The following is a 16,843-nucleotide window of genomic DNA, read 5'->3' as shown; positions in this document are numbered from 1 at the left end:
TGCCACTCCTTCCTCTCCACTGCTCAGACAATTCCTGCCTGCTGCTCTGCAGATGGGCAGTGATGTCTCAGCCTTCCTCTAGGGCCTTGGAATGTTCTTCCTTCGGATCTTACAGTGATAAGCTTCTTCTTGTCATTCAGGTCTTAGCTTAAATGCCATGTCCTTAGAAAGGCCATCTCAAATATTAGTCTAAAGGAGCCCTGGGGTGCTATCACATCTCCTGCCTTTTTTTTTTTTTTTTTTTTTTTTTAACCTTCACAGTACTTATCACTTTACCAGATATTTTCATATTTATTTGTAGAATGTCAGCTAAATAAAAGTAGGAACCTTTTCTGTCATGTAAGTGCTATATTATGCTCAGCATCGAAAACCGTGCCTGGTACATGGTAGGTATTCATTCAGTGTTAGTGGAATGAATGGTTATATATGACAGGACTTCATAGGTCTGTGGGAAGTGAGGTAGAAGTTAGTTAGACAGAGAACCAGGGAAGCCATGATAAAAAGATGATGAGAAGATCATACAAAGCCAGCCAGCTGGATCTAGCTTCTTTAGAAATCTAGTTTATCTTGGGACTAGCAGATGGAGTAATGGTTACATTACTGGACTCCTTTGAGGCCCAGATCTGATAGCTTAAAACTCCTGCCGGGCGTGTGTGCATACATGCCCAAAATCCCAGGAGGAGAACTGAGAAAGGATTGTGGCATGGACATACCCCCTGGGGGGTGATTTCTTGTTTTCTGTCTCTCTGTTTTTCCAGTGAGTGCACATGTCCTGTAGCAAAAAATCTCTCTCAAAAAAGAAGAAAGAAAGAGAGAAAGAAAGAAAGAGAAAGAAAGAAAGAGAGAAAACAAGAAGTCTCTTGTTTCTTTCTCCTTATTGCTTGCCCCTGTGGGTGGATTCCAAATGGAACCAGAAATTGTAACCTCCCCTGCAGATAACATAGAAGGACAATTAGAGTCAGGGACCAGGGGTCAGATAACTTCTGACTTTGGAATCTATATAATGCCTAGGTCAGATGGAAACTATGAAATAAGCCGATAGGCCCAAAATACATGGGAACTGTCTCAGCGAAGGGCCGCAGTTAGGGCCGAAGGGCACCCATACCATGAGCTCAAATGATGTAAGAATCCTTGTGACCACTAATTAGTGGTTTTTATGGCCTGAAGCTTTTAGATAGAACTTCTTTGTACCCACTCCAAAATTAGGAAAGATGACAGGCTCATCTAGCATGTGACCCCACTCCAAGGGAAACTCATGCACAAGCCCCTTCTGAAGACAACCCCGGATAGACCTCCTCCTAACCAAGATAACCCCCTTGCCCCACCCCCTGCCTCAGTTCCTCTTTGGCAGCCCATTCGGGACCTGCTTCCTGCTTGGGAGCTCTCTTCTCTCCTTCAGTAAACTCCACTTTGCGATTCCTTCTCTGTATCCACATCTCTAATTCTTCATGAGCGTGAGACAGAAAATCAGTTTCAATGCTGTTCCTGCATTGGATATGGAGCCCACACACCCTGGATTCCTGAGTCAGAAGTACTGGTGTATTTTGGTACAAAAAGGAAAAAAAAGTGAAATCTACGCATACTTTTTCATGATATGCATTTACCACAAACTTTGTGAAGACTTCTTATATAAATAGAGTAATAATAGGACTGACCAGAAGGTGTTTTGTGAGAGTTAGCCTGTAAATCCCCTGGTGTAGTAGGAGTACAGTATGAGCATATGATAGATGCTGAGTAAATTGTATTATCATAAACATTAAAATTTACAGTATTAAATATGTTTGTACAGTATTAATGGCAATCAAAGGTAAATATCACTACAGTCCTCACTTTAGAGATGAAAAAATGGAGTTGCTAGAAGGGTGAGTAGCCTTTCCCAGGGTCACAGATATGATGAGCAGCACACCAGGACATAACCCCCAAGCTGGTACCCAGAGCACAGCGAGGAACGTCTAACAAAGACAAGGAGACAAACGTCATTGGATACTGCCTCTGTTTCCTAAATTCTCCCAAAGTGAATAAGATGGATTTGTATTTTATAAGCTAAAATTAACCAATCTAACGTGGATATTTGTAGCAACAAAAATTAGATTAAGAAGACCTTTTGTCCTTTGGGTTTTTGCCATAGGCATATGCACTCTCTGGAGAGAGAGAGAGACAGAGAGAGAGAGAGAGGAGTGAGAAATCATCCCCTGAGGGGATGGCCATACCATAATCCCTTCTCCTCCATTCTCCTCTTGGGATTTTGGGCACATGTGCACATGCACCTGGAGTGATTTTTAAGCAGCTAAGTCCAGGGTTTGAACCACAGTCAGCCATGTGGGAGTCCAGCACCTTAACTATCATGTCAGCTGCTGCCATGAACCTTCTACCCCCATGAAGACCTTTTTTTTTTTTTAAGCATTGAGAAGATTATATTTTAAGTTGCATTATATGTCATATTGAAATATGAATTAGGAAAACAGTGATCCTTAAGTAATTTTAAACCAACTCTAAGTTTTCTTGTCTCTTACTGTTCATGTCTTCTGAATCATTAATGTCTTTAATTTTAATGTTTATTTTCTCATGAATGAAAGACAGACAGAGGGGAGGGAGAGAGAGAGCACCCAACAGAGCCCTGTGCTCTGAACCACCCTGGCTGCAGCCAGTCCCAGATCACAAGCAGGTGTGTTGAGCATTCAGGGAGGTCTTCCTGTTTGAATTGGGAACTACCCATGTGGGGTTGTGTCTGGCCCTTTGAAGCATTTAAAATATTATATTGATATGTTAACATTTTGTTCAATTGTCAGAGGGCACATGTGCTTGCCAGAGAGAGAGAGAGAGAGCACCCTCTAATAGAGCACGGTCATGCACAATCCCTTGTCCTCTACTCTCCATCCTGTTAGGATTTTGGACACCTGTGTTCTGTGTGTTCAAGTCATTTGGGCCGGGATTTGAACTGTGATCGGCCAGGCGGGATCCTACTCCCTACACACAGGGCTTAACCGCTGTGCTAAGTGTCAGCCTGAATCATTTATTATGAACATAATTTGGGCAAGATATCAATAGTTAAGTGTATTTCAGTAAGTCATTGTATTTCATGAGGAATGCCTTCTGTTTTTATTACAAGATCTTATTTGTTAAGGTACTATCTAGGTGAAGAATTATTTTGGAAGAAAATCTCAAATACGGTGCTAATACGTGTTCATATGCTTTTGTTTTCCCTTTTTCTTTTACACAGGCAAGGGCGCTATTACAAACTGCGTCGTCATTAGCACCCCACATGTATGAACCACATTTTAATTTTGCTACAATCTCTGATAAGGTAGTCTCTTCTTTTTATTATCATTTATCATCTGATCTGTTTCTTTTTCTTTCTTGATTTCAAAAAAAGTACAGCTAAATAAGGAAACCCTTGCCTTAATCCTAGCCTCCCTGAAATAAATGATTACTTTAAGCTCTTAATTATTATATATACACACACATTTTCACTTCCAGGGACAGTTTGAATAACTTCATCACTGAATATTGACTGAACACCATTATATATTACTGAAGAATTATTTTATGCTTTAAAATATGGCATTTAGTCATTGAAAAAATATTCATTCAATAATGCCTGGTTTGGAGAGATTTAGTTGTTGTCTTTTACAGCAAGGAAATCCTGTATGTTTATTTGTAAGATCGTATTGCCAGCAGTTCCCTGGAATGATTGCTGTAAAATTAGGGATTTTAGTGAAAACTATTTAAACTATAAGTAATATGGGGAAATGCAATGGTTACAACTTCGTTGCAAGTCAGTTAATATCCAAAAATTAAAGGGAATCATGTCTGATTTTTAGGAAGAAACAAACAAAAGGCATCTAATAAATAACTTTTACTTGGAAAATTTTCTTTAACATGGAAGGTGAATCTGTCTTTAGAATAAGGAAATGGCTAAAAATGTTTGTGATGTAAGTCTTTTAGACCAAAAACATGAAAATATAATTTCTAATGCCATGAATATGAAGCTATTACACTCTTCATTCTGCTTCAGATATAAAATAAGCTGTCATTCATAAGTTGTAATATTTTAACATTTATTTCTTCCATCACAAAAGAGAGAGAGAGAGAGAGAGAGAGAGAGAGACAGGGGACTTCCCTCCCCCACCCTCCAGTCAGGGTCTGAATACCAGAATGACCCTCCAGTCTTAGCCAGCTTGGATTGCAGGTAGACTGGCATGTTCAGGGAGTTCCCAGGATGCAAACCTGGGACCTTTTCCTTGTGGATCCTGCTGAGTTACCACTTCGCCACTGCCTAGCCCTGTAAGTGGTCGTTTTTAGAGTGCCTGCTAGCCACTGTGCTAGGAGATTTACATCCCCTCCCGAACTCTCAGCAACCCCACAGTGTAGGTATCCCTCACCTTCCTTTCTCATACGACTGATATTTCAGTTATTGAGCCTCCGCTATACACAAGGCCCTGTCGTGAGTACAGAAGATGAAGCAATGAATAGAGCAGACAAAAACCTCTACCTCATGCAGCTTTCATTGTACTGGAGTCCGAGGCTCCTAGAGGCTAAAGACTCCACTGAGTCTCCGTGGAGTCACCTGGCAGTGGCTGATCCAATGCCCACCCAGCTCCCAGTGATGCCCATGTGTTTCCACCGCACCAGGCCACTGCTTGGTTAGACCACAAAGAAGGCTTGCTTACGTTCCTTCATGAGCATTATTGCATGTCAGAAACTTATAACTCAGATGACGTATTTCTTAAAGCAAAAGTCTACACATACTCCATAAGAAAACAGTAGGTTATAAAGAAGTATGATTTTAAAAAGGAAACTTTGCTTATGTTTTTAAAATATAGCTAGCTACCAAAAAACTACTAGTATGGAATTAATTGAATTATCTAGATTTTTTCATGTGCACACACTAAAAAACTCTCTTTTCAGAAATGTATAACATGAATCAAGATACATTCAGACAGATTCAGATAGAATGTGTGTTTTTCTTTGAGACTGGACTTTAATATAAAGTTCATTGAAAAATCAGATACCCTTTTAAACCTTTGAAACCAGGTATCTTCCAATATTGCTACACCAGCGCCCTATAAAACTTTTCAGAAAAAAAATAAAAACACTGATTCTGTTATTGAATGTGCAGAACATGATGTTTGATGTTGAGAAAGATGAATATATCTCTAGCCTTAGTTCGATATCACACACAGTGTGCATGTTTTGACAAAATATTAGATGCCCCACAGAGACATACAATGATAATATGTAAACCAGAAATCACAATAAGAAACAGAACAAAACAAAACATCATGTATACACTTTAAATATATACTTTTATATAAGTAAAGGTAAATTTTATTTTTTAAAAAAGTTAAACTGGGAAAGAATGCATAAATTAAACTTCTCAGAGCATGTTACTATATTTTAAATTAAAAAGTTGGCTTGAATTTTCTCTCCAAAAGATAATACCCTAATCAGACTATGTTTTTGTGGTAATTACAAATAGTTTTCATAAGGTTTTCTAAGCTATGGAGCTGGCTGTTTTAGCATCAAATGTCATTCTGTGTTTATAGTTCTATTAGTGACAGGAAGAGAAAACACAGGTTTCTGAATCCATAATGACAATTGTCATGGGGCATGAATTATTTATATTGTTGGCTATTTTATTTTTCTCATATATTTTCCAAGATTGAATTATAATCTAGCTGAGAGAATTCTAAAATCAAAGAAGCATAATCCAGCCGTTTGCCTTTAAGACTCCTTTGAGTTTCTACGGCATGCAGATAGGATGTCTGTATGTGTTTATTTCCTTATTCACTATTTTCTGGTCTCACTCTGTGTTCTTATCCTTGTGTTTCTTACAGATTGGAGATCTACAGAGAAGCTACATTGCTGCTCAGAAATCGGCAGTGACATTTCCAGATCATGTAGATACACAGCAATTAATTAAGCAATTAAAGCAGCACTTCGCTGTGCTCTGATGGTTCCTTAGTCCAAGCATGTTCTTATAAAGCAGCATTAGAAAAGGGGGAAATGTAGACTTTGTGTGTATATATGTATGTATATAATTCAAACCTGTGCTTGGTATTAGTACAGGTAACATAAGGGAGTTTAAACCAGCATGTCTAATGAAAAATTTAAATGAGTAACTGTAAGATAATATTATGAAATATGGGATTTAACCATTTTTGAATAGATCGATGAATTCATCTGCATTATATGGTAGATGTTTATAATGTTAATAAAAGATTTTAATGAATTTCTTTACATTTTGGTAAATATCTATTTTTAAAATCCTCAAGCTGGTTACTAGCCATCATATAGCTTAAGAATCTGCCTGTAAAACTGCATTTTGATTTCCCAAAGTATGTGAATGTATCCTAAATAGAGACTTCCAAGAGCTTAAAATTCTATTTCAAACTCTTTTTTTTAATCAAATATTCAGTTATTATATATTGTACTTTAAAATAAATCAGTAAAAAATACCATCATTCTGTCATTTTTCATGAGTTTCTTTTCATTTCAGATGAAGCAAGTTTTTTGGAATTCTGGTAATCCTAGAAATCAGGCCATCTTCATTATACTTGAAACCATGTGCCACCAATTTTGTTTCTCCCTGAGTAACTGTTTATGCAATATCACATTATTAATATAAGAATTATCAGGATTAGAAATAGAGTCACAAGTTAGAGTCCCACCTTGATCAGCTCCAAGAAAGTTAGGCTGTCTCTCAATATTGTTGTACAAGTTGGGCAGCCCTAATCTGGAAATCTGAAATGTTCCAAAATTAGTTTTTTGAGCACCAACATGATGCCACAGTGTGAAATTCACCCGTGACTTTGTGTGACATGTTGCAGTCAAATGCAGCAATTCAAAAGTAATGTATACAATTACCTTCAGGGCTGGCCTCATAGCCTAGTGGTTAAAGGAGCTGGGTTTCACATGGCAGATGGCAGTTTGAACCTTGGTCCTGACAGCTTGAAAAACGTGCCAGGCGTGTGCTTGTATATACCCCAAATCTCAATGGGATGGAGGAATAAAGGAGAAGGGATTGTAGTGTGACCACGACCCACTGAGGGGTATTTTCTCCTGTTCCTTCTCTCTACCTCTGTCTCCACCTCTCTGATGAGAGCACATGCTGTCTGGCTAAAAAAACAACAGCAAAACCTCATGAAACATGAATTTTGTGCTTATACTTGGTTTCTATCCCTAACATATTCCATTATCTATATGCAAGTATTTCAAAACCTGAAATAGCCCTGGTTCCAAGCATTTTGGGTTAAGGGATACTCCTCCTGTATTACAAAGTCCTGGAAAGGTTCTTAACCTCTCTTCTGCCTTGCATAGTGGAAGTCTCAATGCAGTGTTCACACAAGAAATGTATAAAGGGGACAGGGTTCCTCAAACTCCTCCTTGGGACTTTGGGATCTATCCGTGTTATTTTTTATGGTTTTTTTTTTTTTTTTTAACGTCATGAGAATTCTCCGGTAGATATTTATATTCTATACAGAACTGTGTAAATAATTCTAGTTCACTGGCAGAACCAAAAGAGTCAAATTCAAGGAATTCTATAGATTGTTAGAGACACGCATTCACGTTAGAGACTGTGTAGGCCATTTCCTTCACGGCAAGGCCTGGAGACACACAGTTGGTGGTGTGGTCACAAGTCAGACCCATGATCTCGATCCTCTGTCTTACAACTGAACCTTTTTTGGTTCTCTGTTTAGCGCTTATTTAGCTCTTGATCATTCCTGCAGCACTATCGAATTTCCTAATACCATATTGAAAATTTAGCTTCAAATTTTATAATGTGAGCAATTTTCTTACTTAATTTGAAATAAAAGCTAATAATAATGGCTAACATCTACTGAAGACTGAATGTGCTTGACATGAAGCACTTTATGTGAAAGAATTCATCCCATTAACAACAGCCTTGTGAAGTTATTCCCATTTTCCTTATGAGACAGCAGAGGCACAGAGAAAGGTTATAAGCTGGTAAATGTCAGAGCTGAGGATCAGATTTAGACCACATGGTCTGTTGTGTCTGTGCTTTTAGACACTGTGTCAAACTACTAAGCATTTCTATAAATAAAGCCACTGTCATTTAAAATGAATCTTGTGTGCATTAGTAAAACTGAGTAACAAGGGATTATTAACACAGCAAAAAAGAAATGATTGCATATTCCGAAGGTGATCTGAGGAGAGTTTGGCCTTGAATTTATGTTAATTCAGTGTGAGCATCAATGCAGAGAATGAGTCAGGACGGCTGAGAGCAGAATGGTGACATAACACTGTGTATCAGGAGCTGCATGTCTTTGTAACAAAATTAGCTCTGGACTGTGTAGCTTCTGGCTTCTGTGCTAACAAGTCTATAGAAGGACCAGTTAAGTTAAAAATTGTCTTCCACCACGCTCAAGAGATACAAATTGTTCAACTAAAATTCATATCATTGAGCTTACTTCCAACTGATGAGAATGAGATTTTTTTTTTTTTTTTTTTAACGTCATGAGAATTCTCCGGTAGATATTTATATTCTATACAGAACTGTGTAAATAATTCTAGTTCACTGGCAGAACCAAAAGAGTCAAATTCAAGGAATTCTATAGATTGTTAGAGACACGCATTCACGTTAGAGACTGTGTAGGCCATTTCCTTCACGGCAAGGCCTGGAGACACACAGTTGGTGGTGTGGTCACAAGTCAGACCCATGATCTCGATCCTCTGTCTTACAACTGAACCTTTTTTGGTTCTCTGTTTAGCGCTTATTTAGCTCTTGATCATTCCTGCAGCACTATCGAATTTCCTAATACCATATTGAAAATTTAGCTTCAAATTTTATAATGTGAGCAATTTTCTTACTTAATTTGAAATAAAAGCTAATAATAATGGCTAACATCTACTGAAGACTGAATGTGCTTGACATGAAGCACTTTATGTGAAAGAATTCATCCCATTAACAACAGCCTTGTGAAGTTATTCCCATTTTCCTTATGAGACAGCAGAGGCACAGAGAAAGGTTATAAGCTGGTAAATGTCAGAGCTGAGGATCAGATTTAGACCACATGGTCTGTTGTGTCTGTGCTTTTAGACACTGTGTCAAACTACTAAGCATTTCTATAAATAAAGCCACTGTCATTTAAAATGAATCTTGTGTGCATTAGTAAAACTGAGTAACAAGGGATTATTAACACAGCAAAAAAGAAATGATTGCATATTCCGAAGGTGATCTGAGGAGAGTTTGGCCTTGAATTTATGTTAATTCAGTGTGAGCATCAATGCAGAGAATGAGTCAGGACGGCTGAGAGCAGAATGGTGACATAACACTGTGTATCAGGAGCTGCATGTCTTTGTAACAAAATTAGCTCTGGACTGTGTAGCTTCTGGCTTCTGTGCTAACAAGTCTATAGAAGGACCAGTTAAGTTAAAAATTGTCTTCCACCACGCTCAAGAGATACAAATTGTTCAATTAAAATTCACATCATTGAGCTTACTTCCAACTGATGAGAATGAGATCTGGCAAGATGGCTGCCTGCCTGAATAATTGCTGAGGTTAGGTCTTTCTTCAATATGTCACTTCTGAACTAGTCCCCTACAGTAACAATCCTTCAGTTACATTTCTGAACAGTGTTTCTCAGAATCAAGAGGATCTATCAGTATATCGTTTATGCCCTAGAGATAAGAAATGTAATAAAGATCACTACATTGTTAAAGTAGATTCCACCTCTTTACTGATAATGAGGGGTTTCTGAGAAGAGCTTTCAACGTAGGTTGAGATTAAGCATCCAAGAAAACAGATTTTAGAAAGACTGGTAGGTCTTAACTTGGGAAATAATTAGCTCAGAAATTGAGTTTAGCAGAAAAACCATTATCAGGTAGTTTTAAATTCTAAGGAACAGGTAAATTAGAATGTTCCATGGATATGTTAGAGAGTTCCAAAGTGGTCATTTAGGCCACAATCTGAGGGAGGAAAATGTTTAGCAATTTGAAAACACTGCAGTTCTATACCCTTCCTTGTAGATGGCTTTAGTTCTATTTTTTGGATGAATAAAATGTTAACATTTTAGAGATACTGCCAATTGACTTCTTTTATGTCAATGACAATTTCCAAGATCAAAGAATAGGTATATTGCTATAATCTTTCAGGACTGTAATATTTCTTGTAAGGTAGTCTGTTGCCTTAGCTGAATCTAATTCTGACTAGTAAAGAAAAGGTGATTGTTAAAATGAAAATGATGGAGGGCTGGCCCTGGAGCCTAGTACTTTAAGGATCTGGATCTCACATGGCTGACCTCACATTTCAAATCCAGGCCTCAGCAGCTTGAAAAACATGACAGGTCTGTGTGTGTGTGTGTGTGTGTGTGTGTGTGCACGCGTGTGCGCCCCCCCCCCAATCCTGGCAGAATGGGGAAATGGACGAGAAACGACTGCAGCATGACCTTTCCCCATTGGAGGTTGCTTTTGCCCTCTCCCTCTCTGTCTCACTGTCTCTGGCAAGTACAGGTGTCCTCTGGCAAAAGGTTTTCTTTAAAAAAAAAGATAACAATGGCTGGGCCAGCAGGTGGCATAGTGGCTCAAGCACTGGACTTACATGGCTGATCCTGGTTTAAGTCCCAGACCTGATGGCTTGAACCTCACACCTGGTGTGAGTATGCGTGTGCCCCAAACCCCAAGATGAGAATAGAAGAGAAGGGATTATAGTCTGGCCATCCCCCAATAACACAAATCTTTCTAAAAAAATAAAATAATGGCAGTTCTTAGAGAAAGCAAATAACTATGTTATCTTTCAACAGAAAAAGCTAGACCTAGGCAGATGGTAGGAAGAAAGGTTTTTTTTGTTTGTTTGTTTCTTCCTTTTAAATCAGGTAAAAGTGAGAGCCTCTTCCAGTGTTTGAAACTCACGTTTCTATGGACTTCAGCAACCTTGCAACTGTCACTGCCCCTTGCCCTAGATCTCTCCGGATCTAATAGTTTCAATTTAATTCTGTTTACTGATTATATATATATATGTATATATATAAAATCACAGTCCATTTAACTTCTCCCCTTTCTCATACCACCCTGTCTCCTTTATCACACATCTTCAAAGTAGTGGTGACATTCGTTTCCTACTTTATCACCTCCCATTAATTCCTAGACTATCTTACATTGGGTTTCTATTTCTAGCACTCTACTGAAACTGCTTTCATTGAGGTTACCATAACTCTCAATCCAAAATAAAAAAAAAAATACACAAAACTTTTTTGACGTATTATCTATTAGCCATACCATTTCTCTTGTTTAAAGTGTACCGCTCGGTGGTTTTTAACATAGGCACAGGTGGACACCAGCACTACGATCAATTTAAAAAACATTTTTATCATCCCCTAAAGAAACCTCGTGCCCATCAGCAGTCATTTTCTATTTCCCCATAACCACCTTCTTACCCCCATCTCAGCCCGAGGCAACGCAAGTCTACTCTCTTCCTCTACAGATCTGTCTATTCTGGGTATTTCAATACAAATGGAGTCAAACAAGGAGTCTTCAAGAAGTTTATGGAAAATGTGTATAATTAGAAAACTAGGCACAGATTTCAAAAAAATTCTTTTGCACGAAGATAAACGTATACTTTAATTCCACCCCCCCCCCAATCCTGTACAATATAAGGTTTTGTACAATATAAAGTCTTTGGTGACTGGCTTTATGCACTTAGCATATTGTTTTCAAGGTTCATCCATGTCATGCCAGTACTTCCTTTTTATAGCTTAGCCACATGTCATCCTATGGTTATGCTACATTTATCTATCCACTCGTTTGTTGATGGATATTTGAGTTGTTTCTACTTTATGGCTATTATGCATATTGCTGCTATGAACCTTTACAGGTTTTTCTGTGGATATGGTTATGTTGGGCATATACCTAGGAGTGGAATGTCTGGATCATAAGGTAACTCAGTGTTTAATCTTTGTCAGATTATTTTCCAGAGAGGATACACCATTTTACACTACCATTGGTGTTTGAAGGTTCGATTTTTTCCACATCCTTACCTGTCATTAGCTATCATATTGACTATACTCATCCTATCACGTGTTAAGCAGTATCTCATTATGGATTCAATTTGCATTCCCTTGATGGCTAATGATTTGAGCATCTTTTCATGTGCTTGCTATTCATTTACTTATCTTTGGAGAAATATCTATTTAGATCTCTTGTCTATTTTTAAAATTAGGTTATGTGTCTTTTTATTACAAATTGTAGGAGTTTTTATGTATTTCAGATACAAGTCCTTTATCAGATACATAAATTGCAAAAGATTTCTCACATTCTCTGGGTTGTGTTTTTCTTTTCTTTTTCTTTTCTTTTTTTTGAAGAGATATTTTTGCTACAGGGTGTGTGCACTTGCCATAAATTCAGAGAGAGACCAAATGACAGAAATCAAGAAATCACCCCCCGGGGGGAGGGCCATGCTGCAATCCCTTCTTCTCCTTCTCTTCTCTGGGGATCTTAGAAAAACACATACACGTGCCCAGCGTGAGTTTAGACTGCCAGGTCTGGGACTCAAACCGTGATTGATTACGTAGAAGTCCAGCGACATAACCATTACACCATCTGCTTGTCCCCTCATTTTCTTAATAGTATCTTTTGAAACACAATTTTTAATTTTGGTGAAATCTAATTTATCTATTTTTTGTGTGTGGCGTGTGAGCATGTCTGGCTTTGTATCTAAGCTTTAGCTAACCCAAGGTCACAAATATTTACTCCGACATTTTGTTTTGGGAGTTTTACAATTTTAACTCTTAATGTCTTTGATCCATTGTGAGTTAATTTTTGTGTCTGATGTGAAGAAGGCATCTAACTTTATTCTTTTGCATCTGGATATCTAGTTGTACCAGCACTATTTGTTTAAAAGACCTTTTTTTTTCTTTGCAATTGAATTATCATGGCATCCTTATTGAAATCGTAAGTTTTTTTCCTCTACTTTATTCCTTTGAATATCTACCCTTTGCCTACACTACTACAGTACTACACCAGCTGTTTTAAAAATCATGTATTTTGAAGTGTATTTATTTATTTCTTCCATGAGTGAGAGAGACAGAGAGGAGAGAGAGAGGAAGAATGAGAAACACAGCACTTCCAATGAGTCCCAGTGCTGCAATCCACTCCCAGCTCCAGCCAGCCCTGAATCATGGGCACACGCATGCCTGGTGCAAACCTAGAACCCTCCCATGTGGATCAGCCTCACAGAATGTCATGTTTTACCACTGTACCATTGTATGTGCAACCTACTTATACTTTTTAATCGATATTTAATAGCATATATGTTCATGAGGTACAATCTAGTTTTTCAGTACATGAATACAATGCATAATGATCAAATCAGGGCAATAAACATATCCACCAGATCACATTTATCACTATTTGTATTGTAAATATTTGAAATTCTCTCTTAGCTATTTTGAAATATGTATCAAATTGTCACCTGTCATAGCTACTCTACTTTGTGGTAGTACTCTAAAGCTCAGTTTCTTATCTATTTGCACTCTTGAGTTTATTAAGCTAGCTTTCCCTATCCTCTCTTTCCCAGCTTCTGGTATCCACTGTTTCACACTCCATTTCGTTCTTTTTTTTTTTTCAAATACAATTTACATTTATTGTTGATTATCATGACTAAAGATACTTCAAACACAGTGCAAAGTAAAGTCTGTCTGTCAGGCGAAGCCATTTCTTGCCAACAGCCACAGGTAGTCCTTGGAGGCTAACTTCAACACCATATTCAAGCTGAGGTCCCAGCTCTAAGAAAACAGCTAGTGGGTGGACCTAGTCCTTTTAGCCTGGATGGGTGCCTCCAAGGAACTACTCCCTGTTCTAATACTTGTGGTTGATGTGTCTCCACAGCTTCCCGCAGTTGATGTGCTTGTAGACAGCATCTGCGCCTTGACTGAAAGCACACTCAAAGAACAAGATGTTCACGGCAGTGCTGAGAGCGAAGGTGGACATCCTATGGAACAGCAGAGAGTAAAACCTTGCAGCGAGTATTGCGGCTGCCATGTTTCACACTCCATTTTTATGTGATCAGATCTTTCAGCTTCCACTAATGAGTGAGGACATATGGTATTTGGTTTTTGCTGTGGTATTTGTTTTTTGCTGTCTGGCTTATTTCACATAGCATTATTTTCTCCAGTATTTTTTTCATGTTGCTACAAATGAGTTTCATACTTTTTCATAACTGAATAGTATTTCATTATGTATGTATGCAATACATGTTCTTTATTCACTTATTGTTGGGCACTTAGGTTGACTCCATATTCCACGGTTATTGTAAATAATGCTGCAATAAACATGGACATGCAGATATCTCTTTTATATGTTGATCTCTTTTCCTTTGGTTATTTACCTAGTAGTGAGATTACTAGATAATAAGACGGTTATATTTTTATTTGAAGAATAAAAACTAGATCCCTATCTCCCACCACATAAAAAAATTACTCAAAATGAATTAAAGACTTAAACATAAAACCTGAAACCATGAACATACTAGAAGAAAACATACAGAAAATACTTGAAGACATTGGTCTAGACAATGACTTAAAACAATACTTGAAGACACCGGTCTGGGAAATGACTTTTAAAATAAAATCTTAAAAGCACTGGCAACAACACCAGAAAATAGGGAAATAGGATTACATCAAACAAAAAAACTCTGCTCAGAAACAATTAACCTAAAGACAACTTACATAATGGAAGAAAATACTTGAAGTAATATGTCTGACAAGGGATTAATAATCAGAATATATTGGGTCGTCGAAAAAGTCATGATGTATTTTTCTGTTTTTCTACATGAAACTACATCATGACTTTTCTAATAATCCAATACAAGGAACTCCACTCAGGGAAAACAAAACAAAACTGGTTTAAAAATTGCCTATTTAGAACACTGAGGTTTGGGGCTTGGGTTTCCAGCTGTTGTGTTCTCTAGTTCACTTAGTTGGGGGCAAAGTCCAGTTCAGAGCCCCCAGAACACACTTTGGCCTGATTTGAGGAGGACCTGTGGGGCTGGACCTGCGACTTGCAACCCCACCCCCTTCTCCAGTTTGCTGCAGAACCGATAAGCCCACCTTCTGCTCTGGGGTGGCTTTGCAGGGCAGCTCAGCAACTAGAATTAAGCCACCAGCATGTGTTGGCAGCAAGGCCTCCTTGTGGGCTTCAGGGTCACCCGGTGGCCTGGCTGCCTAACTTCCTCCCTTGTGCTGGTGGTGCTGCTGGTGGTGATGGGTGTTCTCATCTTCAACTACTGAGCATTTCCTCCCACCACATCCTACTTCAGGAGAGCTGCAAGGCAGGGGCCTGTGCACTGCGGTGGCCCCTGGTCATCTGGAGAAGTGCAATTTGGACCTCCTGCTCTTGGTGGACACACATGAAAAACAGATGAGCCAGAAGGAGGCCAACTAAGGCAGCTGCAGGCTAGGGAGTGCCTGAGAAAGAGATGCAGGATAAGATTAAACTGCTGAACAACATATCCTATCACATGGCAGGCACACATAATTTAAAGGGGCAACTTGCTGAGCCTCATCAGGAGTGTCTTCAACAAGAAGACCTGTTTTAGTACTAGAGGTAGAATAATACCCACCTTGTGAAGAGATTAGAATATGAAAGTTTTCAGTGTGGACAACAGATCAAGGAATTAAGAGTACAGCCTGAAGAAAATTAAAAAGTTAGCAGATCAGTTTTGCAGGAACAAAAGCAAGAGGACCACACAGTTCAATAAAATGAAAAGAGCTGCATATAAACAATCACCTAGTACCTAAAAATTTACTCCCCAAGTAGCTGAGCATGCTGCAGATAAGGATGAAAATCCTCAAGAAATCATATTCCACATGGGAAAGAACAAATCTAAGGATGCCTGGGATAGGAGAGAATGACCTAGCTAAAGTTGATGACCTTCCCACTGCTTTAAAGAAGTCCTTTATTTCAGTTTCTAAGCATGAAAGTCTTCAAGTAATCTTTTAGCTTTCAACAGGACAACCTCTTCCCCCAAATATGGCTCCAGATTCACACACATCAGTGGAAGTCCTAGGACTTAAAAACAGAACCATTCCAATCCTCTTCAGTGTTTAATTCCAGTCCCAAACTTGGAGAGTGAATCTAGAATTCAAACAGATACATTAAGCAGGCTACCAAGAATAGAATCAGTGATTTCCATAAATTGAAGCAAAGCTGATTCTCGAAGAGAATGAATCCCCTGTTGATCCACAGCATGGCTCTAAACTGGCAGGTTATAATGGAAATGATGGTAGCAAAGGTGAGTATGAGGCAGACAAGCAGGTTGAGCTGGCTTACAACGAGGAAGAAGATGGTGATGATAGAGAGGAAGATGTCCAAGATGATAAAGAAAAGCTTCAAATGGATCCTGCAGACTATGGTATGCAGTGTTTCAGTGATGTCCTTTTTTTTTTTTTTTTTTTAAATTTAGATTGTTGCACGTTTGCTTGAGGGACAGAGAGAGAGACAGAGACAGAAAACAAGAAATCAACCCCCTAGAGGGGATGGCCATGCCGTAATTCTTGCTCCTCCATTCTCTTCTCTAGATCTTGGGCACGCACACACACGTTCTTAGAATGAGTTTGAAGCCGCTGGGTCCAGGACTCAAACCGTGGTCAACTATATGGGAGTCCAGCGACATAACCATTATGCCATCTGCTGATCCCTTAATGATATTATTTAAGTCCTAAAGGACAACTTCAGAAAACCGAAAGTGCTGTAAAGCTGAATCATTTCTACTTTGTTATTTTTTACTTTTCTTTTTGTCTTTTTTTTTTTTTTTTTTTGAGGGTTTTTCTCTATGGGGCTTTATAGGGTGCATGTGCTTGCCAGAAAGAGACAGAGAGACAGAAGC

The 16,843-nt window shown here is 38.5% G+C and overlaps 1 protein-coding gene and 2 pseudogenes across 2 annotated transcripts in view; 2 read left to right on the top strand and 1 right to left on the bottom strand.

Moving 5' to 3' along the window:
- TTC8 (tetratricopeptide repeat domain 8) overlaps positions 1-6,428 on the top strand; it is a 65,355-nt gene extending 58,927 nt beyond the window's left edge. Inside the window, exons 13-14 of one of the 2 annotated variants that reach the window (XM_006158005.3) lie at positions 3,221-3,304; positions 5,838-6,428. In XM_006158005.3, coding sequence (XP_006158067.1) covers positions 3,221-3,304; positions 5,838-5,954 — 201 coding nt within the window. In that variant the 3' untranslated portion in view covers positions 5,955-6,428. The remainder of the gene's footprint in view (positions 1-3,220; positions 3,305-5,837) is intronic. The other variant, XM_027775490.1, reaches the window with a different exon arrangement.
- A 7,204-nt stretch (positions 6,429-13,632) lies between these two features.
- On the bottom strand, positions 13,633-14,215 carry LOC114009583 (cytochrome b-c1 complex subunit 9 pseudogene; annotated as a pseudogene).
- Positions 14,216-15,122: 907 nt separating this feature from the next.
- LOC102488732 (protein CASC4-like) overlaps positions 15,123-16,843 on the top strand; it is a 5,252-nt pseudogene continuing 3,531 nt past the window's right edge.

Source organism: Tupaia chinensis, unplaced genomic scaffold (genome assembly GCF_000334495.1).
Source record: "Tupaia chinensis unplaced genomic scaffold, TupChi_1.0 Scaffold000568_1, whole genome shotgun sequence".
NCBI classification, from domain to species: Eukaryota; Metazoa; Chordata; class Mammalia; order Scandentia; family Tupaiidae; genus Tupaia; species Tupaia belangeri.
The sequence above is the reverse complement of the archived record's forward strand: the minus strand, read 5'-3'. Positions and strand labels throughout refer to the sequence as shown.